This window comes from Silurus meridionalis, chromosome 2, assembly GCF_014805685.1.
Source record: "Silurus meridionalis isolate SWU-2019-XX chromosome 2, ASM1480568v1, whole genome shotgun sequence".
Lineage (NCBI taxonomy): Eukaryota > Metazoa > Chordata > Actinopteri > Siluriformes > Siluridae > Silurus > Silurus meridionalis.
The window spans coordinates 28,411,132-28,436,978 of NC_060885.1; the positions used below are offsets into that span (position 1 = coordinate 28,411,132).

Genomic DNA, 25,847 nt, shown 5'->3' on the forward strand with positions numbered 1-25,847 from the left:
TATATGAAAATCTGTACTATTTTCATAGAAAACTTTTTTCAGAGAACGATTGAATTAAATAGATTATGTAACGTAAAACTGTAGATGCAAGTAAATACATTTTACTCAGATACTTTAATAGGTGAATATGTCATCCAACTGCAAATTTCTTTTGTTTGTCAAATGGTCATTTTGAAAACTGACATTTGTTTACACCTCCAGGTCAGTTGCTTGCTATAATTTCAACATAGACAGGACACATGCGGATTCTAACATGTAAGCATCAACGAATTGACCAAATTAGACCACTGTTCTTATAAAATGATAAAAATGTCATTAATACTTATAAAGCATGCTTTCTATTTCTTTTAAAGATTACATTTTGTTGTGATGAACACCAGTTTACTCATGCCCAATTAGCTAAACGAATGTATGCGATTGGTTACATGTGTAAGCTCATGTATTAAAAAAGGCACTGGACGTGGGCTTGCCTTTTGACAACCGCTGATATATGCCAACTCTACCTTTAACTCTCTGAGCCACTTTTGCAGGTCTGTAGCCGTGGCTGATCCTGAGGGGCGATCACCTAGCATGTTCTGCTCATTCCTATTCAGCTGAGCTTGTAAGGCAAACCTGGAACTTCTGTACCTGTGTGAAAACCCGCCAGAAATGAACAAAAGACAGCGATGTGTCAATGTGATGCTCTCGTTGCAAAGATGTGTCCATAACAATTTACCCGACAGAGGTAAATTTTTCATGCCATATAAGTGACACACAGATATATAATATATAGTATGCACAATCCACCATTATTAAACAAATGTAATTGATTCACAAAAGTGTACAAATGACAACCAGAAAAAAAATCATAGGCTTCTCTTAGATCTACCTGTCCTCCTCCATGCTTATCTGCTTTAGTATTTCTTTTTTCTCCACGGTTTTTGGCCTTTGAGCTGTGACAGGTAAAGTCTACAACACAAACACATTAAAAACTTTATATTATACTCTGCAATATACATACTAAACACTAAAACAAACAAATATATTAGCTATACAAAGTATACATATGCATCATCAGACATTATCTGTTCACACACACCTCAGTGGTGATTTCCACAGGTTTCTCAGGAAAGGATATTTTTTGCGATGATGTCTCTTTCTTCTGCTCTATAAGCACACTAAAATATAATTGAAGAGGACATTGTCACTAAAGGACCATGCAAAGTGGGGAAAAAAAATCTGTAGTTAATTTTTATACATGGTTACTTGGTATGTCCTTTTCTCACCCAGAGTTTGTCAGGGTCACATCATGATCTATGCTGGACTGAGGTGGGATGGCAGCGAGTGCTGTTTCGCATTCCCGGAGCTTAGCCTGTGCCTGCCTGTTGCCATCTTCTGGATTGAATGTCTCACACAGTTGCTTTAGGGCCTCCAGCTGCTGTTCAGCTGAAACTAAATTGCTCTCATAAGAGAAGCAGGCCTAGAAGTGTGGTGGCACAAAAACAAAGAACTTCAACAAAAGTGTCATCTGAGCTAGATTTTATTCAGTGGAGCTTAAGGTGGTAAAAATAAATAAATAAAGGGCAGTCATTATCCAGGCCCCAAACTGGAATATAACAATTTGAAATTTAATTGGAAGCAAGTTATTTAAAAATATTCAAATCTTGTTGTAGCAACAGGAACCAATCACAGCATGCCAAAGTTATTACTTTCCGATATTTAACTCAAACTCCTAGGTATTTTATTACTTTTAGAATTCTCAGCAAGCCATCCAGTTGATTAGAATAAAAATTCTGGTTTATTTTTCATCAAAATATGCTGCTCCTTTTCTGTGAAATATTGTTAGAAGAGTTTATAGTATGTTTAAAAGCTAATATAATTATGAGTCATAATTTAGAATTTGGGCATTAAAATGAAAATGCATATTTTAGGCATAAAATGATTTGCACTATACATTTTATAAATGTAATGCTAAACTGCATACAGAACTAAAACACACAACCTACCTCCCACTGAGTTCTGACAGACTGAGCAAATAGTTTAATGTCTCGCAACTCAGATGGGGTGCAGAAAGCCTCCATCGCTTGTACAGCTCCCAGGAATTCATTGAGAAGCTTAACATCCAATGACTCCTGAAAACATTTCAAAATTTTAAATATAGATATAAATTAGATCTTGTCCACATGTTCCAAAGTTTCACTTGTCATTTAAAGATGGCCAGTAAAAGATATGTCTTTGAAAATTACCTTAGTTATCTTGCCCTTGAAAATGTTGATAGTCTCTAGAATCTGCTGTTGAAGGCTGTGCTTAGCATCCTCAAACTTGTTCCTTGCCAGTACCTGTGCTTTTGTGTAGCCTTCTGAATAGACCTGAGGAGAAGCCTGGTCCTGAGCTGAAGATTTGACCTGAGCAACTAAATGCTGTAGGGGTTGCTCCTGCACTGGTGACGGAGGCTCATCTAAAACTTTTACCTGAGACTGTGTCTGAGATGTTTGGCTCTGAATCTGAACATGAACTAGACCCCCAAACCTGTTTTGTGGCCAATACACATTTTGAGTTGGGGGTTGAGCTGGTTCTTGGGTTTTGGAACCAGGGCTGAAGGTTTGACCTGAGCAACTAAATGCTTTTGGGGTTGCTCCTGCACTGGTGACTGAGGCTCTTTTAAAACTTTTACCTGAGACTGTGTCTGAGAAGTTTGGCTCTGAATCTGAACTAGACCCTCAAACTTCTTTTGTGGCCACTGCAGATTTTGAGTTAGGGGTTGTAGTGGGGGTTGAGCAGGTTCTTGGGGTTTTGTTGGAACCAGGGCTGGAGGATTGAACTGACCAACTGACTGATGTTGGGGTTGCTCCTGCTCTCTTGACTGTGGCTTTTGCAAAACCTGGAGCTGAGGCTGTGGCAAAGTTTGGTTTTGAAACTGAACTTGAAATGGAACCTCAGGTTTAAATTGTGGCCACTGCTGTTGTTGAGTTTGGGGTTGCTGTGAAGCAAGACTGATTAATGGTGCTTGGGATGGTGGTTGGACCCAAGGTGGGTGGGATATTTGGTGAGGAGCCATTTCCAGAAACTGAATTTGGGATTGTGATTCTGGTGGCTTAGGCCATTCTTGAGAAAGGCTCTGTGGTCTTAGAGTGACTTGATGCTGTACTTGTTGGTATTCAGACAACTGAACCCTTGGGTAACTGTGGCTGGCCACGTTAGACTGTCTGACTGGTTGACAGTGCTGTGATGAAACAAATGACTGAAATGGACTTTGAGGGCTTGTTTGTGAATAAGACTGCACTGGTGGTTCACATCTAAACTGACCCCAATGCTGACTTTGTTGCTGGGGACTGGAGTAACCTTGAGACTGAGGATAAGCCACATGGCCTAAACCCTGGATATTGGGATAATTCTGTGTTAAAAGACCTCCTTTTAATGGTGTCCATTGCTGAGACTGGGTTGCTGTGACATCATGGGCCTGTGGGTGACTCTGAAATTGTGCCTGGGGTGGCACATGGGATGGATTGAAACCCTGGTGAAGTGGCTGATAATAACTTTGTGTCACTATGTCAGCTGTGACTGCTCTCCACTGGGGTTGCTGGATGTTGTCATGAGTTTGACCCATGCCCATGCCCATAACTTGAGGTTGCGACTGAGGTGGCTTATAAAATTGTGGTTGACTCTGAGGCATACTGATTATTCGTGGTTGAATAGGAGCTTTACTTTTGGAATGGGTTGCTAATATACTAACAACTTGAGATTGATTGTGAGGTACTGTTTGCAGGGGTGAAGACTGGGGTGCAGAATAGGGTGGAGACTGGGCTGCAACTGGGTGTGGCTGCCTTTGATTTATTGCATAAGGTTGAACTGGTGTTGTGGGATAGTGTCTCGATGTTTGACTTTCTTCTCTCTTATCTGGTAGATACTGGTAAGTGTGAGAGACAATTGGGGTTTGAGTCTGAGCCAAGACTGGCCTTTGTATTTGAGTCATAAATTGTGGTTGCATCTCTGATCGCTTTGTTTCTGGCTGAGAAAATATGGTGGCTGTGAAGGGATGCGGATGTTGCTGGATAATCGAAGACGGAGGCTGTTTTTGTGAAATCACAGGAGCTGGCATTTGTTCTTTTGCTAGCATTTGGGAGACAGGGGGTTGTTGGTCTACATAACTCAGTTTAACTTGTGTTACAGGCTGCTGTTTCTGGACCTGATCCATTTTGGTTTGTGTCACTTGCATAGCAGACTGCTGTTGCTGTGCTTGAGTCACTTGGAATTGTGTCTGTATAACACTTTTGGATTCAGACTGAACTGGGTCTGTTGTAGATACAACGTTTGCAGAACTAGCAATGATCCTCAAAGGCTTTTGTTGCTGGACATTAACCTCTTTGTCTTGTGTCTGTGTAATGTTACTGGCTTGAGCTTGAGTGTCTGTTGCAGAAACCTGAGCTTGAGATGCAGTGCTAGTAGAAACTGTGATAGACTGCTGTTGCTGGATTAAAGTCACTTTGGCCTGTGCCTGGACTGGGTCTGTTGCAGATACTGGCGGTTGAGACACAACAGTGGCAATAGACTTTGACTGTGGCGGTACTTGTTCAGAGTCTAAAACCTCTGTCTGGCCCTTCTTCTGTAGCCAAGGCCTATTCGCTGCATGTTTCTGAGACTTTTTTACCTTCGCTGATTGGAATGAAGTCTGCTTTTGGCTTGTACATTGTTTCTGTATTTGCACCATTTGCTGCTGCCCCTGAGTCTGTTGCTGAGTGTCCACTTGCATATGTGATTGTGTTGGGTCCTGTTGCACAGTCAGAGGTTGTTCTGTTGTGGATAATTCCTGACTTTTATCTGTTGTTTCTTTCATATCAAAATGATGGGGCTGAGTTTCCATGGTCTCTTTGGTATCATTCGTATACTGTCTTCTTGGTAACCCTAGTTCAACAACATCTGCCAGATTACCCCGTGACTTATCTTCAGGAGAAACATGTGGTTCATGTTTACTCAGAAGTGGAGAGTCTTCCACTAATGCTTTCCTTATCTGGGGGTCTGCATCTGCCTTTATGTGACTCCGCTCCTCTTGGTATTCCTGCACAACAATCATAGGCACTGGTTGTGGTTGTACTTGACCTTTTGAAAACTCCTGTTCTTGGACAAAGAGCTTCTGTGGAGGCTGACATCCTGTAGGGCTTCTCTCTCTTCGAGCGCCCAAGGAGCTGAGCATCCCCACAGCTTCCTACAAAAAACATACATGAACAAGAGTGTATTTTATCTCTTGCAATCAGGTACGAGTAGACATTTTAGAAGTGACATAAATTGGATGGCTTAAAGTAAACCTCAAAGTAATAAACACAACATGCTAAAATACCTGTGATTGAGCGACAGTGGCACGAACCCTGTCCTGCATATTTAAGACAATGAGGTACTGCAGAGGTGAGTTCTTCTGACGTGACATAACCATCTCCTGCAAATCCTGTTCCTCCATTACCACCTGACCTTCCAGCTGCAGACCTCTAGAAATCAGTGCCTTCAAAGACAGAACAGAGAAGAAAGACATATGCAGTTTATTCAGTTCACAAATAAAACAGAGATGATGTAAAAGAAAAAATAAACATTTGAAATAAAAGTACCCGGGTCTTAGAGTCCTGCTCCTTTTGGTGTCTGTTTGATTTTTCTTTTAGAAGGTCATAAAACTCTCTGACATCAACCTCCCAGTGTATAAGCTCGGCCAGACGTCCATCTAGACTTGTTACGCTTTGTTGCAACTCTTCACACACTTGCGTTGCCTCACAGAGAGTCTGCAGGACCTGTATTGTAAACGCGATGATACTTAAAAACGTGTACTTAACATACTTAACATACGTGTAACAAAGTACATTAGAAATAAAAAGAGCTCTCTTGTTGGTATTCAATGATATGTTTGAAAGATAACATTTTGGTGTCACCTCTGGAGTGGCTTGCTTGAGTTTGTTTACTGTTTCAGCTGAGCACTCAAGTGACATAGAGAGAGAATCCAGATCGATATTCTGTATTTTCTTCATCACAAACTAAAATAAGAAACAGATGTGTTGGATCAATATTTCAATAGCAAACAGCAAATGCTGAAAGACGACAAATATACAATGATTGTATGATAAAACAAAAATGATGGAAATACTATGAGCATTTAATTGCACCTGTAGTCTCTTCATGTATGTTTGAAGTGATACTGATAGAACCTCCACTGGTTCTTTCAGAAGTTGCGTGGCCTCTCTTATCAAACCCTGAAGAGTCTGAGGATTAGGTGGAGCAACAGTTTGCTCTTCGACAAGTTCCTAGGACAGTGATCAGGATGTTTAACATCTTCATTAACATCGCTGTAACCTAGCCTGGCTAGTTTATGACGAGTGATTGAACGAAAAGCAACTTACAAACTGGGTACTTATAACAAAGTCAGCCCACATCAGGTTAATCCTGCAGAGGTCATCAGAAACAGAGCGGCTGGTCTGTGGATCTGTGACATCCATCAGGTAGTTCCCGACTTCGTTCAGGCACTCCCTGCGCGAGCTCCACTCGGACATCATCTCTATAGTCACCTAGAATGAGAGACCATGCAATTAAATGCACTTAATTAATAATCTGAAAACCAGCAGTATTATTTAAACATGCAAAAATGATGCTTGAGATGCGTACTTCAGCCCGCTGTCCATGTCTGTTTGTTTGAGTCCCCTGCTCCAACCAGGCGTGCAGCAAGCTGTAAGTGTCGCAGTACGACTCCCATGCTGCCAAAGTGCGTGCTAAAGTACCTTTCACCATCTTTACCTCCTCGAGTACTGCTGCAGTCTTGGCCTCCATATCCTTCATCTGAATACTTATGCGGTTTGAGTCACCCGCTGACAAAGAAGAGACATAAGAAATTAACAAACGCTTTGATATTTAGCTGTTTTATGCTGCAAATCAATATAAATTACACATCATTACTGCTTTCATTCTGAAGTACTCAAGCTTTTAGGGTTTTTATTTTATTTTAGCTTTTTCTTCATTTGGCAACAAAACACTCACTCACCCAAAGCAGACTTGCTGGTGTATTTGTTAGCAATGTGTCTGAGCTTGAATAGAGTCCCTTCCAGCTTTGAAGGCAGTCCCTGCTTGTTGATGGTCTCCTACAAGACCAAACACACCCTTTCATTCAATCTAAGCACACACATTAATTCTGGAGGCTACGTACATACTGGTACAGATTGACATTTGTTAAAAAATTTACCACAATTCCACTTACATTCCAGTCCTTCATCAGGACCCGCACAGCCTCCCGGGAAATGTAGCCTCTTTTCCAAGTGCGTAGCTTGAGGGTAAGCTGATCCAGCAGATCTAGCACTGTGTGTCTGTGTTCCTGGTAGTCCATTCTAATGCCATGATACTTAGCACTGACACGCACACTAGTGAACCTAATATACACACACATACACAAACACACACAAACACACACACCAATATATAACATTATAACTTTATTGACAAAACCAATTCTCGTTGACATTTATTTTGTAGTGGCTATAAGCAGTTGTTCCCTTAACAGCCTTACATCTTTTGAAGTTAATAAGGCAGAAAAAATGCAGCTTGTCTTGAGACCAAAAAACAAACATCATTTGAATGTACTGTTACTATGGAAATAATAATGTATTACAGCAAGTGTATTAATATAAAACTGTGACTTGCAGCTGCACTACTGTCAGAACTGAAGTTATAGAGAAATAGCACCTTCTGACTAATCTGAATCCAGAAAAACTGCAGTAGAGGCCTGCGTAAGACTGTTTTCTTAATTCCACTTTCGCTGAATTTCTGACAATTAAAGCCCGCTCCCACAACTTATGTATCCCGCTCCCGCAAACATTCTGTCACAGCTTATAAAGATTGAGTAAATATGTACACAAACATTAGGGCTACTATTAACCTACAAAATAATAACAGACATAAACCATAAAACCTATTGTAAAACAAAGCAATGCTAAAGTAAAAAATGGGACCCACGGCATCCCAATACAAATGCAGCTCTCACAAACTGCAGTAATGCCAAGTATTCTAATATCAACAACCTAGTGAATAAAATCTAATGCTAGAAATATTAAACCCTGTCCAAGACTTGTTTGTGCCAAAAAGTAAATCCAAGCTTTTCACAAGAAATATACATTTTGGTTCACTGACCTTCTCTTTATCTCATCCAGTTTGTCTGTAGGAACCACCACTTCTCCATATTCATCCATATTCTGAAATATCTGGAAAGTCTTCATGTGCCGAGGCATCTCCTCAAGACATGACTGAACACAAACACAAAGTTTAAAAAATGCTGCCAAAAAAAAGTATTTAACTCCACAGACTGAATATAATTGCTATATTGTAATTACTGCAGCTTCTCTGGGTTATTAGATGCACCTTAAACAGTTCATGTTTCTCATGAGCCTCCTGGGCAGCTTGTGTATGGTCCTGACGATCATCACCACTGTCTGCCAAGGCCTCCTCAACCCTCAGTAACCAGCGGCCCACCGTGTCCAGCGGAGTTGGCAGACTCAGGTCAAGCTCTGTCTTATACTCACGAAGCTAAAACCAAGAAATGATAGTAATTTTTTATTTCAAGTTAAATATTAGCGGTCGACCTGACTGTACCTTTTTAAATAAAAAATAAATAAAACAACAGTAATAAATCACAAAAATGTGCTATACAAATTATATATATTATTGAGAAAAACATAAGACAGGCATTCAAACTGAAACAAAAACACAACAAATAATTTAAAACATTTTAACAAACAGGACTTGGTGTCAGTGAATCGCCTCTAGAGGCTGCTCTGGTATTGTATAATGACAGCGGACCGACACAGTCACTCCAACCACAGACGCAACATAGAAAAACTATTGGCATGGACAGCAAAATCGGTTAACCTCTATTAAATACATCGTTCATTTATACATAATTTCATGCTTCTTAAGTGAACACAAAAATGATGTCACATCTGACCCTCTCAGCTAGGGAATCCCAGGCATGTCTGAGAGCACGCTGCTCCTCGCTCAGCTTTACAGTCCTCTTCATCGCTGTCAGCAACGGCATCACAGGCCGACGCTGCTCATTAAAGGACACCACAAAAGTCTGAAAAACCTAAAACCATTACAGATGGGTTACCTAAAATGTAAATAAAAAAAATTTCAACAATTCAATCATGCAAATATCAGCTGATTGGCAGCCAGGAAAAAGATAAACATCAGCAATATCATGAAACATTTTCAGATCATATGTCAAATTGGTTCCAATTCATTTTTACATGATATCTCTCAGCGTAGCTCTCGCCCTCAGTGGACTCCCATCCTTCCAGTAGCTCCTGATAGGCCTGCTCCAGCCAACATGTCACCTCCTGGGCTTTCTGTGTAGCTGAGCTCTATAAACATCGTTAAAATTACATAAATAAACATATATTTGAAAGTCAATAGAATGGATTGTTTTTCATGCCACAGCTCTTTTGAATTTTTAATAATGATGCTCAATTTTTTTGTGTCTGTTTTCAATTATATTCATGAGACTGCTGTAATAAATAATTGTCCACTATTACTAAACTATTGTTATAGTAACAGCTTACACCTTAAATAGTGTCTTATAAACAAATGGTCAAGGAAAAGAGAAAAACTGTCTAAAGCAATTACAAACCACAATTAAGGTTTCTAACAAGGTAATGGTGACAGAGCAGCAATAAGGTTTTATGCATAAATTTGAGGAAAGTAAAGTAGTGTGAAAGTCAGTGTTGGCTCTCTGGCTCTGATTCATTCGGTCCTTGCCAAGGTTTAATGGAAATAATTAATGGAATTAATGGCACGACTACAGAGGTCACCTCTATGCATCAAGCTCCATGCATTCCACACAGTCAAAAAGCAAAACAAAAATAAACAGCCACTGTAGTGATATATAATCGTGAACTGCAACTACTGTGAGAATTTAATGATGTCGCTAAACACAATAATTTGGATACAGTATTACGAGATAGCACAGTGCTGCTGAATGCTTGTTATAGATTGGTAAAAAGTTGTTTATTAGGTTTCAATAAGATAGGCGTGTCCTAAAAATCTAAAAGTGGTGAACGTACCTGTCGAAGTGGAGATGCTGCAACAGCAGGAGTGAAGTTACAGGGCAGATTCACAGGAGAGATGCATTTCGTAGGAGTGAGATACTGAACCTTAGAAAAAAGCTTCAAATTAAAAAATAACACTCACAATTTGGCCAAAAATGGCATTTATACAATCGCTTTTTTTCCCTTCTTAAAATGTATTGAGGAATCAGAGACATTTTTCAGATTCTATAACAACTGTGTACCTGCATGTCCTCTTCGGAAGAAGGTGTGTCTTTGGAGTACTGTAGAAACTGAGCCACATACGTCATTATGGACTTCTCATCTGGTTCTCTTACATCAACATCTAACACACACACAATCAAAATATTTAATAATATTTGCTGCATTTACTTTGTGCATTTATAAATAAAGACATTTTTAATTTGCCAAAATAATAATTACAAGAATAATAGTTTCACACACATAGGCAGACACACACACACACACACACACACACACACACACACACACACCTGCTGGATCCAGTAATCGTGGTATATGTAATTCTCTCTCTGCAATCCGGAACGCCTCCTCCAGGTTCTGTCTGTTGCTTCTGGTTTTGGCTGCAGATAAGTTCACCACATCAGGCCTCAGAGCGGAGAGGATGGCCAAAAACACCACACCGCTTCTCCAACTTGCCTTAAAGTCCTTCACATTCAGAGTACAGCCAGCTCTAAAAGTGACAGAGACAAAAAGACATGTGGCTTAGTCTCTAAAATATACCTAAATAATAAATGCTCTTTTGTTTCTCTTCGATTTTGTCATGCTCATAAGAAATCACAAAGCGTAAAACTTTCTTCTGAAAATTGTCCTGTGTCTAAATACTTTTTTACATGATTGCTAAATAAACATCATTATAAAAACTTTAGCATATCAAAATGACACACATTTTGTAGCTGGGGCACCTGTGTAGTCCCTATACTGTTGTGTATATAATTATAGAAATAAAAATGACTAGATTTTCAAACCAGAGGATATCAAATCGCCTAGCTATTGTTAAGTGTGGTCTCTCACTTGTGGCACTGCTCTCTGACCCAGAGCAGGAGGGCTTTTTTAGCAGAGATCCTGAAGCGTGTGTGTAGCGGAGAGCCATGTGGTGGAACCGGGCTGCTGCGTGCACTGCTGCTCGTAGAACGTGTGTCCAGACTGGCCAGTGACTCCAGAGACGACTGGCGAGAGCTAAAGGACAGCGTGCTCGCCAACTCCTCAATCTGGATAAAGACGATTAAGAAATCGCATAAAATTAAATCATGAGTAGAATTTACATCGTTTTTAAGGGACTCTTTAACGTCTTGTCAATACCTTAAAAAAGTTTTGCTATTGTAGCCTAGTAAAGACCATTTATTAATAAATTCATTTGAATTATTTCAAATGAAATAAATGTGAAATGTGTAAATAAAATTGTCTTAGCTAAAGACAACATTAAACCTACATGAAAGTGCATGATGATGGTCCAGATCAGCCCCAGGATAATCGAGGGTTTCCCGTCCATGATATCAGGAACATTTATGTTGACCAGTTTGATCTAAAAGCACAAAGAAGCAAGACTAGCACATTTCTAACTCTCAAAATGGATACAGGGAGCCAATAATCATTAAAGTCTTACTGATTTCGCTTTGAGGAAGGCCAGGGCTTTCTCTATGTTCGCCCTGTGCTGGAACACCCCCTTGACTTTCTCTCGACTCTAAAAACAAAATAGACAATAAAAGACATAGAGAAAACCATTAAAATGAAAGTTAGAGTCAAACATCTGCTACTTTCACTCTCAGTGGTAATTCAAGCTTTCTTTCCACACACACACATCATAGACGCATAACAAAGCTTTTGCACACTAGTAAAAAACTTTATTCTTGTCTTCTGCAAATACAGAATGGACAAAAGGTCAAGAATTAGCACATGTTAGATGTTAGAACAGCTTTTAAACAAATACACTCACCATCATCTGGCTGCACATCACCTCCAGCAGATCCAGCAGTCTGGATCCATCTCTGAAATCGCTAAACAGGTCCTGCACGGCCACAGGAGGCCTCCTCTGAGGGGGGAAAAAATAAAGTATACCCAGGTAAATCTACCATAGAGATGCATTTAGAGAAATAACAAATATAAGCATAATGATTATATTCAGACATAATGCAAATTATATATATTTTTAAACACTGAAACCATTCCTTTATAAACACACTATACATTTTTTTTTTGCAGTTCAGAGATTCAGAATTCAGAAAAGTTTGCCTAAGTACTCCAGTGTTACACCATAAAATAAAGAACTGATAAAACTTACACTGTAATACAAGTTCGTATTTTTGTGCTTAAGAAACCATGACATTACCAATATCATATGTTTATTTATACCTCAACAAGACATTATTCTGCTCAAGAATCAAGGATCTATTGGAAGAGCAGTTATCTCCAGAATAATTGCTACCCACACTCGCAATGGTTCATATAAAGGCAATTTCATTAACTATGATCATTATTAGGATTTTCTCAAGTATGGTTTGTATTTATTTTAAAGAGTGAATCGCTACAAACAAATAAATAAGTCATGTTATTTTAGAAAGAGAACAGAAAAATCTATATTTACTTCCATTATCTCGAGTGCCAATTATTCAGGAGTTGCATATATGTGTGTGTGTGTGTGTGTGTGTGTGTGTGTGTGTGTGTGTGTGTGTGTGTGTGTGTGTAAAACTCCTGTTGCTGTCTGTCTCTGTATTTCAGAAGGTTATATTTACCCTTCACCCTCCCCCCATTGAAGAAATGACCTTTACTTCAGAAAGCAGGAAACAAAACTTCACAGTAACTAGTGTTATAAAGGAAAACATTAAATTACTGTCCTTAGAATCTTTGGGAAGTGTTAAAAGTTTATAGACTTAATTAAATAAAAATGTAAAAAATACCACTTAACTATATAAAACAGAGCACTCCAAACCTCAGCTTTAACTTCAACCGTTACCTCACCTTTGATAACTGCGCATTTACCCAGTTGGTAAAGGTTCTCTTCTGAATCTGTTCCTGCTCCACTGAAGAAAGAAAATCAAAAGTTTACACTTTTAAAACTCAAACAACTGTAACACAAAAACATTTCTGTTGTATGATGTTATTTGCATGATCTCTAACAAATTTATGAACTGACTAAACATATAAATAATTTAACTGAATTGTAAAACTGCACACAAAAAAAAGAAAACAATAATTTAGATTTGATTATGCACATTAAGATATTTTTAAAGCTATAAGTATGCATTCAGAGAATGACAAAAAAAATCCTTTTTATACTACCACAAAGTACACTATAGTTGTGGAGCCACAAAGATAAATGAGCTAATTTCTACACTTCTCTACGAATACGAGACAGAGTGATTGTTTTCTCTTTGCAATATTACGCTCAGATAAATGATTTTGCAAAGGAGCAAGTAAACACTCATAAGAAAACACTGAGCTAGGATTACAACCTGGATGGAACACCAAAACACATCACAAGGAACCATGCAGACTCATACACAGTGCAAATTTCACCATGCAAAGCAATTATTATCTGTCTCTTCAATCCGTCCCCTTTTCATCCCGCACAGAATGATACCACAATGTTGAAGTCATGTTTTTTGCTTCCTAATTCACTTTACTCTCATAAATCTTTGCAAAATCAGTCAAGTTGTGAGCCAGGTGCAGCTTCTCCACCACATGTTCATTGGCTATAATCCTAGAGGTGTAAACCTGTCTGAAGCCAGCTTTCCAGACTCCTACTATGGACTGCAGCTTCACCAATGGGGTTTCTCAAGGCCTCTGGTAAAGAAACTTACAAAGTGATCCCATGCATTGATCACTTAAGACTTATGAGCACTTCATGACTCATCTTTTTTATTCTCTTTATCACACTGAAGGAACTCTGAAAGAAATTCTACACTTCAGTGCTGAAATACATGATCATCCTCACTCTGAATAAAACACTCCCTATATGTTATACTACAAGGGCAAATCTATTACACTAAAGAACCACATTAGAGATTTAGCCACACCAATTTAGCGTTCACTTCGCTTTTAAACAGAAGATCTATCTGGTCAAGAAAACGTCAAACCATATCCTCCTGTTTGCTTTTTTTAAAAGCTCTGGCTTGAGTGATGCTGTCTCATGTTAGCAAGCGAGCCGTGATCCAAATTACTCGAGCATGAGTGATGAGATAAGGCAGAGATGCATGAATGTCTCCAGCAATTATAATGATCATTGCAATTAATTTACTAGTGATTTTCTTTTTGTCTAAACAAATTTATTTAAGGTGATACAGTTGAATAACCTGGAACACAACATAAACAATATGATGTGTGGATTAAAGTTGCCTGTTTGAAAAATGTACCAGGAATGCAGTGGTCTCAAGGAGTAAAAAGAAATGTAAATAAAAAAAAAGATAAATATGATCAAATGTCTACTCCATCTACAATTTTAAATATCAAAGTAAATCACAAAAAATACAGGAAATAATTCACATCTTAAAAACACAAAAGATTTACACAAAAAGCATATTCCATTGCAAATATAACACATATAACTAATTTAAAGTATTAATATAATTTTAAAATACATTCAACAGATATGGTACATTTCCAGGGTTAAAATCGTTCACTGAAGATGAATGAATCATTTATCCCTCATTATTGTAGTTTATATGGAAAGGTATATTGGCCTTCTCTGGGTGTAAAAGGAAACCACTACTGGTTATTTATAAAGCCATTATCTATAAATTGCCTCCACATATGATCACTATGTCAAAGTAGAAAGACAGCAGCCATAAAGCCTGAAGGATGCAGCCACTTGTGTCTGATGTAGGTCGGGTTGATCCAGTGGAAATTCACTTCGCACTCTGTTTCTTTTTAAATAGTGAATTGTAAAACTGCACACAAGAAAACAATAATTATAACAGAAATATATGCACTGACCTTGAAGCAGTATATGGACATCATCTATGTCCAGTGGGATTGAACCACGCTCCACGCATGGGTCTTCCGAGGTCCTCTCTGATGCCATGGTGACCTCAAAAGGCCAGACCAAATCAGATCTCCACTAACACATGAAGTTAATCTGAGAAAATCATATAGAAACCAAATTCAATACTGGACTTATTTATTATACAAATGTTATTATTTATAATATTATTGAATAATGTTAATAATATATATTATTTAATATTGTTTATATCATTATTTTAATCCTTTACCACAAGCCATTAATCAGCAGTGCAGCATGTAAGGAATAAAACACCTCAGGGGGGAGCTTTTATCGGAAAACAATGCAAGACAGGTTGTTGTGATGCAGCCTGACACAAAATGGACATACTGTTGCCCCAGTGAATAAAAGCACAGCCTGAACTGTTATTACTTTTTCCAATAATCAAAATTTTTTTATTTTCTTTTCGACAAAATTAACAAACACATGATGCTTTATTTATCCATTTACCATCTAAAGTTGATGACGTATGTTCCTGTGATTACCATTGTTACAGCAGATATATACTCAGGGCAAAAACTTGTACACAAGGGTCGTATCATCATGTATGTTTCATCCCTAAAGAGTGGCTCAAAGCTGTAAAGTACAGAGTGTTGTAGTCCTTGTATACTCTTTCTCTTCACCCATTTCAGCATGGCAATGTCCCTTTTAACTAACCTACACAGAGACCTGACCTCATCATCAACCCCAACACTATAGTTCCTACAATATATGTTCCTACAATTTATGTGGCTAGTACACTTGGCAAAATTCTAATAAAGCCTACTACACACAGGGCTGTTGGCTGTACATTTCAACCACCAATGAAACTTCAACTGGAATGACTGCCCAATTAACATGAACATAAGAGATTCCTAGAACATGCATGAGCAAGTCAGATTAAGGTTATTACCCTTTAGACCATTTCTGACACTCTTAAATGGTTCTCTGTAGATAAGATACAGGTTACAAAGTAGTGAAGGCATATAGTTCAAGAGAGCTTTCTGTGTCATTTCATCTGTAACGCTGAGGCAGATAAAAGGGGCAAATATAGAAGTCACTAGCAATCACACTGGGGTGTGTGTGTGTGTGTGTGTGTGTGTGTGTGTGTGTGTGTGTGTAGGGGGGTCATGGTAACAAGATTTTAGCAGCTAGAGTGTTAATTTAGGCACGCTGCACATAATGAAAGCAGTCTGTAGAGAACCACACAGTTTACCCTCTACAGAAAAATAATTTAGACAATTTTAGATTAGACAAAAATTTGGTTTGCAGAAGTTATAAAATTCAGCTTGCGAAATTCACTTCAGGATCAGGACAAGTTAAGGTTCATCTTTCCTTCATACTTCCTTTAATACAAAATATTGTCCTGCATTCTTTTTATTCTGCTATATTTTTGTAGACATTCATATAAATGTAATATCAAAATCAACAGTTCTGTCAGCAGCCTGTTGGCAAAACTACATATAATGATACATATGTGAGCCTGGATTACAATTAAACTAGGGCTGTAATGATTCCTCGAGTAACTTGAGTAATTTGATTACGAAAATTTTAGTAAATTTAACTAAACACACAGCACTGTGTTTCCCACGGACCATTATTACTGACGCACCACTTGATAAACTCTGGAGCGCTCTGGACAGGGAACACAGTAGATGCTGCAGAATGAAAGATGGAGGAATGGGGAGAAAACAGTGAGGGGAAAGGAGAAGATTCAGGCCAAAGAAAACACCAGAAAGTTTCCAAAGTTTGGAATAATTTCAAACTAAAACATAAAGAAAACACCGTACAGTGCGGTTACCGTTTTTAAAGTCATTTTTTTATTTTTTATATTTTTATTTATATAAAGCGCAGTCAAAAAGCCATATGTAGCCAATCGGTGTACAGCCACCAGCTTGTCTGCCATTCTGTGATTCCACAGAATGACATGTTACCTAGACATGATTAAGGAATAAAGAGATGAGTGATGAACATGCAAGACTGAAATAGTCACCTCTGTTAAATGAACATGGAGGAAGAAAAGGTCAGAAATATATTTATCTGTGTTGGAAGTCAAACAAGAAAGGTGACCACATTAGCAGCTGTGGCATTTAGAACATCAAGCACAGTGCACAATAATCTGGCACGCACACACACACACACACACACACACACACACACACACACAAAACAATGCAGTTATATGGTTATATACTGTAACAAACAAAAAAACAAAAAAATAACTACAAATTGTATAAGCAGTGGACAAAATAAGTAAATAAATAATATATATTTTCTTTTCTTTGTTTATTTTACCTGTCATTTTGTAGCTTGTATACGGCAAACATCAGATTGGGTTTTTTAGTTAGTTTGTTAGTTTTCTCTAAGGAACCTGTTTGGTTTAAGCTAATAGTTAAAAAATGGTTTTATGGCATATTTCAATAATTATTTGTTATTTTTGCCTGGTATTGTGCCCAATTTCCACCCCAACCGATGATAGTTTCATAATATAAAATCAGGCTTCTCAAATTAATATCTATTCAGGTGTATGTATATGTACAAAACAGTCAGCATTAATGGGTATACATTTGTTTTGTAAATAAAATCTAAATATATAGAAAAATTAAAAAAAAAAAAAATATATATATATATATATATATATATATATATATACATTATAAAATGATAAAATTATATTGTTTTATACACGCTCTACCTGAAAAAGTGTATTTTTCATAGTTCATCACAGTATCAATACTATATATATATATATATATATATATATATATATATATATATATATATATATATTACACTACAAATAACAAACATTACACTCTTAATTTCTACACACTTTAATTAAAAATGCTTCTGTAAACTATTTTTAAATGCTTTGAACGTTTACATATGATTCTACTTGAACTCTACTACAGAGAAGGTTTTTTTTCCAAACTTAAGGTAGTGACACTGGGGAATAAAACAATTATGACAACAATAATGTTACTATACGGCGTACGTTATTGGCTTTATTACATCCTACAAGAAACAAATTCATCTGTAGCAAATAGTTCCTTTAAAATGACAACACCAGTGGTGAAATGTAGGATGGGAAACACCTGACGCATAGCAGCGGGCCAAAAGCCACGTGACCTCTCACCCTACAGAATGCCAGGAGAGTGAAGGCCCAAAATAGAAGCAACAGCAGCAGCAAGAGAAGTACAAGAGTCACAACATAGCAAACAGTATCTGCTCCACAGAAATAAATATCTTACATGATAAATACTATCTGGGAGGATAGAATACATACACATGTGGATGATTATTATCATTTATATTTACACTTATTATTAATGTTAAAATGCACTGCATTGTATGAATGGTGAAATATATACTAGACTATATACTAGACTGTATATATATATATATGTTTGTTATATTATTAATTATTAATTGAGGATTCCTTTCCCTGGGGTCATGTAAATTAATGTCAAAGCAAATGCATGATAAAAAAATATTAGATTCAGAGCTGAAATGGAAAGTATATATTAAAATATATACAAATTTCTGCATTTAAACCTAACTCAGTAATCCCCAGTTTCTTGACAAATTAATTGGGAAAAAATGTTTTCTAACTTTTAAACCCAACTTAGTTAAACAGGTTTATTTACTAATTCAAAAAACTATATATATATACTTACATATCGCAAAATAAGTCCAAGGAAAGTTAAAATGTCCAATAAAAGATCAACTGCAAATGCTGCTGTGAATGAGCGCAGCTCTGTGCGCGTGACACGCGCCGCCCCCCCTCTCCTCTTTCACCCCCTCAATAATGCGCGTTCACAGCCGCTGATCCACTACTGAAAGAATCGACTCGTCGTTCAGTGAGTCATTTATGAGAGTCGATTCTAAAACTCTCTAACAGATTTACGCAAATTTTTACACGGTTTTTTGGGTTGGGAAAATAATTTCGATATCAACGAGTGTCTAAAATTATGAAAACCATGTCTGTTTTAGTAAATTAATAAAATGTCTCGAAATTGCTGACTCAAAATTTCTTAAATTCTTCAATAATCTCAATAATGGGGAATTTAATTAATTATAATAATTCGGGAGAACATAATAATTAATTATTTACAGAACAGAAAATAATAATTTAATATTCTAATAAGACACAGTGCACCATACCCTTGACACTTTACACCACTTTATATTTTCTTTATATTTTTTCATAGTTTATATTTTATAGTTTTTGTAGCAATTATTATTGTTTTGTCTGAAAGTGATGTTATGAATTTTCGGTTTTCGGGTTGTAAGTTTATTTTAGGTTTTCACAAAAAACTAACCCAAATTCCTTGAAAAAATGTACTTCTTATTTTGTTATACTTATAAAACAAAACTTTTTTTATTTTCGTAAAAGCCAAACCATCAGGTGAAGCAGGTCTCGTGCGCTGAGTTTATGCTAAGCTAACTCTCTCTCCGTTGGTTATATATTATAAAGCTCTTACTTACATGAGATAAATGGGTACATTGAAGAAACATCTCCCGGGTTTTATCACCTTCAACATAATGTGGTTCTTGTTAAAATTCGTTATTTATTTCTGCATTTGTTATTTTATTACAAACAAACGCACACACAGACACACACTGGCAGGCAGCCAGGAGGAGGTCAGGTGGATAGGGATGGGCGGATTGATCCTAAAGTATCAATATTTTCGATAGTGGCATTGTATCAAAAGGATCGATTCTCAAATAGAAGTATAGATCCTATCTGTTTTTGTTGTTTTTATTAATAATTGAGTTTTGAATATTTAAATAATATTAATACGCCATATAGTATATAAATATTTATAATACTTCAATAGGAATGTGAGTGGGAACTATATATTCTTCCAATGTATCACCGCTTATCATGACAGCGTTCGCTCACTCATTTTTGTTTCAAATGCATGGCTGAGATCATGACTAAAAGAAAAAAAAACAAAATCCGGAGTTATTTCACTCCAGTTAATGATGAAGCTTCATGTGACATGTCAAAAAACTGTGGCAATACTACGAGTATGACAAAGCATCTATAACGCCCTATAAAGCACAATTGAGAACAGCTGAGGATGCAGAAGAGGTAACACAAACACGACCCTCATCTTCTGGCTGGATTTAGAGTTCTTTAGCAGAATCGTTCCAGAGAGCGATACTTTATACCATACAGATCATTTTGGATATGAAGATATTACAGTATTTCATGTGGAGCAGAATATTACACTGGATATGAGTATAAATATTTCAACTGGACATTTTTTTAACAGTAAGAATTTTATCGAAACATTTTATACATATTTTGTATAAGTATCGGTATAAGTTTCAAAATTTATTTTGACTCTTGAAAAAAAAATTATTGGGAAAACTATTGGTATCACAAAGTTTAGACACCCCTGTGGGTTTAAGGGCCAAAAAGAAAACTCTATAAACTCTATTTGTTTTATTGAAAGAGTATTAATTAAATAAAAGATTTTAAGAAGTTGAGATACAACAAAGAATACCATGTTATATAAACCCAAAGGGGGTTGTTTATGTTAATATATATATTCTTTTATTTTATTCATAACAAGAAACACAAACACCTATGAAATTTTATATATATATATATATATATATATATATATATATATATATATATATATATATATATATATATACAGTACAGACCAAAAGTTTGGACACACCTTCTCATTTAAAGAGTTTTCTTTATTTTCATGACTATGAAAATTGTAGAGTCACACTGAAGGCATCAAGGGCTATTTGACCAAGAAGGAGAGTGATGGGGTGCTGCGCCAGATGACCTGGCCTCCACAGTCACCGGACCTGAACCCAATCGAGATGGTTTAGGGGTGAGCTGGACCGCAGAGTGAAGGCAAAAGGGCCAACAAGTGCCAAGCATCTCTCGGGGAACTCCTTCAAGACTGTTGGAAGACCATTTCAGGTGACTACCTCTTGAAGCTCATCAAGAGAATGCCAAGAGTGTGCAAAGCAGTAATCAAAGCAAAAGGTGGCTACTTTGAAGAACCTAGAATATGACATTTTTCAGTTGTTTCACACTTTTTTGTTATGTATATAATTCCACATGTGTTAATTCATAGTTTTGATGCCTTTAGTGTGAATCTACAATTTTCATAGTCATGAAAATAAAGAAAACTCTGTGAATGAGAAGGTGAGTCCAAACTTTTGGTCTGTAATATATATATATATATATATATATATATATATATATATATATATATATATATATATATATATATATATATATATATATATAAATTCATAGGTGTTTGTGTTTTCTTGTGTTTTCCAATATATAGTTTAGACACACCTTTAGTGGTTTTGCTTTCTTTAATTGCCTTCAACATTGTAAATGAAGATCCAAACTATGAAAGATGGAATTATGTAGTTAAAACAGGTGAATTATATATTTTTTATATTTTTCGAAAGTCGCTACCTTGATGACAGCTTTGCAGCTTTGAGGTTTTGAGTGTTTGTTGGCGGCTTTTAATTCACTCTATGGTCAAACTAATTCCAAACAATCTCAACTGGATTTAGCTTGGGTGATTGTGGAGGCCAGGTCATCTGATGCAGCGCTCCATCACTCTCCTTCTTGAACAAATAGATCTTACATAACCTAGAGGTCCAACAATTCTGATTCTCGAATCTGAGATTCTGATTTTCATTTGAAGTATGGATTTTGACTATTTAGGCCTTAATTATGTAGCCACCTTTACACCTCAACATGCATCTACTTTGGACAATCTTAAATATTTAACACGTCTTTGTTTACCACATAATTCCATACAGTACATCTTCAGTATTGTCAAATGTTGGAAATAATAAAAATAAAGAAAAAACACTAAAGAAGAAGGTGTGTCTAAATGTTTGACTGGTACTGTATATGAACTAAATGTAAAAAAAGAAAATCTTCAAAATAAGTAATAAATTAATTCTTCTTTTTTGTTGTTGTTTTTTCTCTAATTCTAGTAAAAATAGTTCTAATAATAATAAAAACAACAGATAGATAGATTTAAAGAAAATCCTGTGATTACTTGTGCAGTTAGGTGGGACTATAATAATAATAATAATAATAATAATAATAATAATAATAATAATAATAATATAATTAACGTAATTAAAGTAATTGAATACAAGGTTCAGCACTAACGTTTGGAGTTTAAATAATAAATATAATGACAAATCAAACCAATAATACGATGACAGCTTAATTAATTCAACAAATTTGTTTTGGTTGAAAGAATCAAATCAGTAAAGTGAATCTTTCGTCACTTCCGCTTTAAGGGGGATTCGCGTCATTGAGAATGAAACTCGAAACGCTCTAAATATAACCTCAAACTAGTTACACATGCTTGCCTGGGAAGGGGGTTTTTCAGTGTGGTCTACCATAAAAAATAAAAAATAAAATAATAATAATAATAATAATAATAATAATAATAATAATAATAATAATAATAAAAGTGAAGTAGTAAAATCTTGTTAAATAGTAATTATAAAGAACCATGACACGTATGAAAATACTGTAATGAAAATATTTACGTTTTATTTCTTTTTCATTCTTCTATAATGAAAAAAATATATGTTACAAATATATAGAGAAATACATCAAATGTTTAAGCTTTTGTGTTTGCTTGTTCTTATCCATTACCATGGCTTCATATTTCAAAGTTTCATGCAGTTATGTGAAGAAAGTGATGTACATGAGAAGTTTTTCAGTGAATTGATGTGTCTGAACAAGTCCTGGTTCGAGATTCATGTTTTTCATCCAGTGCACTGCTAATTCACTCTGACTTTAATAAAGACTCTGGGCAATTCTAAGACTGACACGGATATTAATTTGACTGGATATGATTCAGCCCATCTGAGTCCTGAGGTGGGAAAATAAACCTGGTACCAATATCTCTGGCTCTAAGTGTGTCTCACTTTGTGTGGATGGATGACTAACTAACCAGTTCACTAGCCAGTAATACTCAGTATGCCTAAGGTGAGGATTAATCCACAATCCCACACTCACACATACATCTCACTGTTTGGAAAAGGCCTTACACAATGATGTAATATCATTAATTAGTCTGAGTCTAATCAAGGATGTGGTAAAATGTTTTATCTTGCAGTGTTTTATTTCTCTTATACAACAGCATTTTGATATTTTTAACACATCTTTATAGTTATGCCTTTATAGTTATGTGGAATATTAATAAACAGGACAGTTTCTTTTCTTCTTCCATTGCAACCAGCCTTTTCCCTTAGCAGTGTCTCCTTCTCGGTATAAATAAATAAATAATGAAACCTGTCCTTCCAAACCTTATTTCATATAACTGAATTAAAAATGGGACATTGAAATAAAATTCTTTCAATATATTATATTATCACTGGAACTTTATATTGATTATCGCAATGGTGTTTTTTGTTGGAAAATATTTTTGGAAAGAATAAAAAAAAAAAACACAAATATATATATATATATATATATATATATATATATATATATATATATATATATATATATATATATATGTATAAAAGTATAAAATGTTTGTGTAGCATGTTTTATGCAGTGAAATTAACACAACACGTGCCTTCTATGTGTGTTTTTACAGACTCTATGCCACGTCTCTAATCTGTGCCTTTCTGTATTTCTTACCCGAGTTAAGAGTCTGCGGTGAGTCTCCAGCATTTTATCCAGGCCCAGAAGCCTGGATGTGGAAGACTGCAAATCACAACCAATGCCTGCTGGGGGCGCTGTAAGACGTGGGAGATAAGAAATGCACATATGCTTACACGTGTACACACACACACACACACACACACACACACACACACACACACACACACACACACACAGAGTTATTAGATACAGTACAGGATAGTTAATGGATAATGAATTTGTCCTCCTGCCCCAACATTTAAGCATCTTATTATCCCAAACGCACCATTAGTTTGCCACAGTTTGGCAGAAAACCATTACGCATGTCTACAATCAGACCCTCATCACCTCATTACCTGTTAAACTATTAGAAACATTTATATGATTTAATTAACAAAATGATCTCATTGTGATACGTTAATCAGGTCTTTAAATCAATCTCTGAACATTTATACCTACGTGTACAGTAACAGATACTGTGCATGTAAAACAATACTGTATGCAAAGATATTCTAAAAAACTATTAAAAAAAATACACATCATAATATGAATCCGATTCTTTATAGAGTTTAGAAACATTTTATAGTGTTTTATGAGGAAGTACATCTTGTACAAGTAATTATTTTGTCTGCACATAAAACTAGACAGACCTCCTAATGAATACTGTCTGAAAACGTGTGTAAAATATTGCTTTCCTTTTGGTCATAGAAGCCTTTTTTCACTGTAACAATTCATTTTTTGGTTGGAATTTATATTGACTCAGTGATGCAGGTCATAAAATATAGATAAATATTAGGATGAATGGATTGTCTGTACAGTTTTGTACATCAGTGCTGATTTGACTGAAGCTCCATTTAAATTCTTCAATGCCACAAAAAAGCAGAGTTATCAACTGTGATTGTGATTTTACCAGACAGCAGTTAAAGGCTTTTTTTTTTTTTTGACCCAAATAATCATTCAACAGAAAAAGGTTTGAGCTTGCAGTAGAGCTATTTTAGTTTACATAAATGTCCTAAAATAAGAAGTAAATTTAATAAAACATGAAAATTTGATAAAAGCTTTATTTCTGGTATTATTCAGACCTACTAAAACGTAATATTCTCACATCTCACACAGTATAGTTATTAGATTTAAATGACTGTATTACATGAAGAGATTACTTGATGCCACTCATCCATAAAATGATTAGTTTTGCAACGTGACTGGAATAGAAGAGGGAACACAGTGTGCATAATGGCAGTACTGGATGTTTATAAGACAAAAAGCCATCCTAAATCACAGTCTGGTGCACATGTTTGTGTTCTCATGCTTTACATGAACTGAAGAGTCTCCCATTTCTCGAATATGGAAAACAAACACTGTAGCCCTATTCAAGCTGGATTAGTTTCACTATAGAATGTTATGCAATGTAATCATTATCATCGTCATCGTCATCGTCATCATCATCATCATCATCATCATCAGGGTATCACTAGAAATAGTTTCATCCAAATGCATGTCCGTAGTTTTAAGTTATAGTTTGGAAAAATTGCATCATCCTTTACTTTCTATAAAACAAACTGTAGAATTATATCGATAGAACTCATTTTCATTTACATTCTATGTTGAGGTTTTAACCTTTACTAATGTTGCTTAACCAAAATCAAGTGCTGCGGACAAAGATTACATTTAAATGGCAACATACTTTATAATTAATATTGAAAAAAATATATAAGCAAATAATTGCTACAAAAAAAACAATCCAGATATTCACAATATAGACAAAAGTCGTATGTGGTTCTCCTCCGAATTGTTCCCACAAAGTTGGAGGTATACAACTATATAGAATGTCTTTGGATGCTGTAGTATGAAATTTCCCCTTCACTTGAACTAGGAGACCCAAACCTGTTTCAGCATGATAATGGCCCTATGCAGAAAGCAAACTTCTTGAAAATATGATTTGCATTGGTTATTAACCTTGTTTTGACTGTATTGGCCTCCTCACCTGTTCAAAAGGATTCAGTTTTCTCATATCAGGCAGTAATGAGTAAAATCTGAGAAGAAAGAAATTATTAATGCACATTATACAGAAGCTGGTATTTAATAGCATTTCTTTAATAATACACAAGAG

At 36.0% G+C, this 25,847-nt stretch overlaps 1 protein-coding gene across 1 annotated transcript in view; it reads right to left on the minus strand.

The window, feature by feature from the left end:
* syne2b (spectrin repeat containing, nuclear envelope 2b) overlaps nucleotides 1-18,834 on the minus strand; it is a 107,908-nt gene extending 89,074 nt beyond the window's left edge. The window contains 29 exon segments of the mRNA XM_046872909.1: nucleotides 504-627; nucleotides 869-948; nucleotides 1,079-1,157; nucleotides 1,266-1,459; nucleotides 1,986-2,111; nucleotides 2,226-2,620; nucleotides 2,623-5,182; nucleotides 5,315-5,473; nucleotides 5,577-5,753; nucleotides 5,892-5,993; nucleotides 6,123-6,260; nucleotides 6,357-6,521; nucleotides 6,619-6,818; nucleotides 6,992-7,088; nucleotides 7,205-7,373; nucleotides 8,131-8,243; nucleotides 8,359-8,523; nucleotides 8,942-9,079; nucleotides 9,243-9,356; nucleotides 10,056-10,145; nucleotides 10,283-10,383; nucleotides 10,553-10,752; nucleotides 11,094-11,290; nucleotides 11,512-11,604; nucleotides 11,686-11,763; nucleotides 12,016-12,111; nucleotides 13,038-13,099; nucleotides 15,012-15,153; nucleotides 18,735-18,834. Coding sequence (XP_046728865.1) covers nucleotides 504-627; nucleotides 869-948; nucleotides 1,079-1,157; nucleotides 1,266-1,459; nucleotides 1,986-2,111; nucleotides 2,226-2,620; nucleotides 2,623-5,182; nucleotides 5,315-5,473; nucleotides 5,577-5,753; nucleotides 5,892-5,993; nucleotides 6,123-6,260; nucleotides 6,357-6,521; nucleotides 6,619-6,818; nucleotides 6,992-7,088; nucleotides 7,205-7,373; nucleotides 8,131-8,243; nucleotides 8,359-8,523; nucleotides 8,942-9,079; nucleotides 9,243-9,356; nucleotides 10,056-10,145; nucleotides 10,283-10,383; nucleotides 10,553-10,752; nucleotides 11,094-11,290; nucleotides 11,512-11,604; nucleotides 11,686-11,763; nucleotides 12,016-12,111; nucleotides 13,038-13,099; nucleotides 15,012-15,099 — 6,300 coding nt within the window. The 5' untranslated portion in view covers nucleotides 15,100-15,153; nucleotides 18,735-18,834.
* Between the last annotated feature and the right edge of the window lie 7,013 nt (nucleotides 18,835-25,847).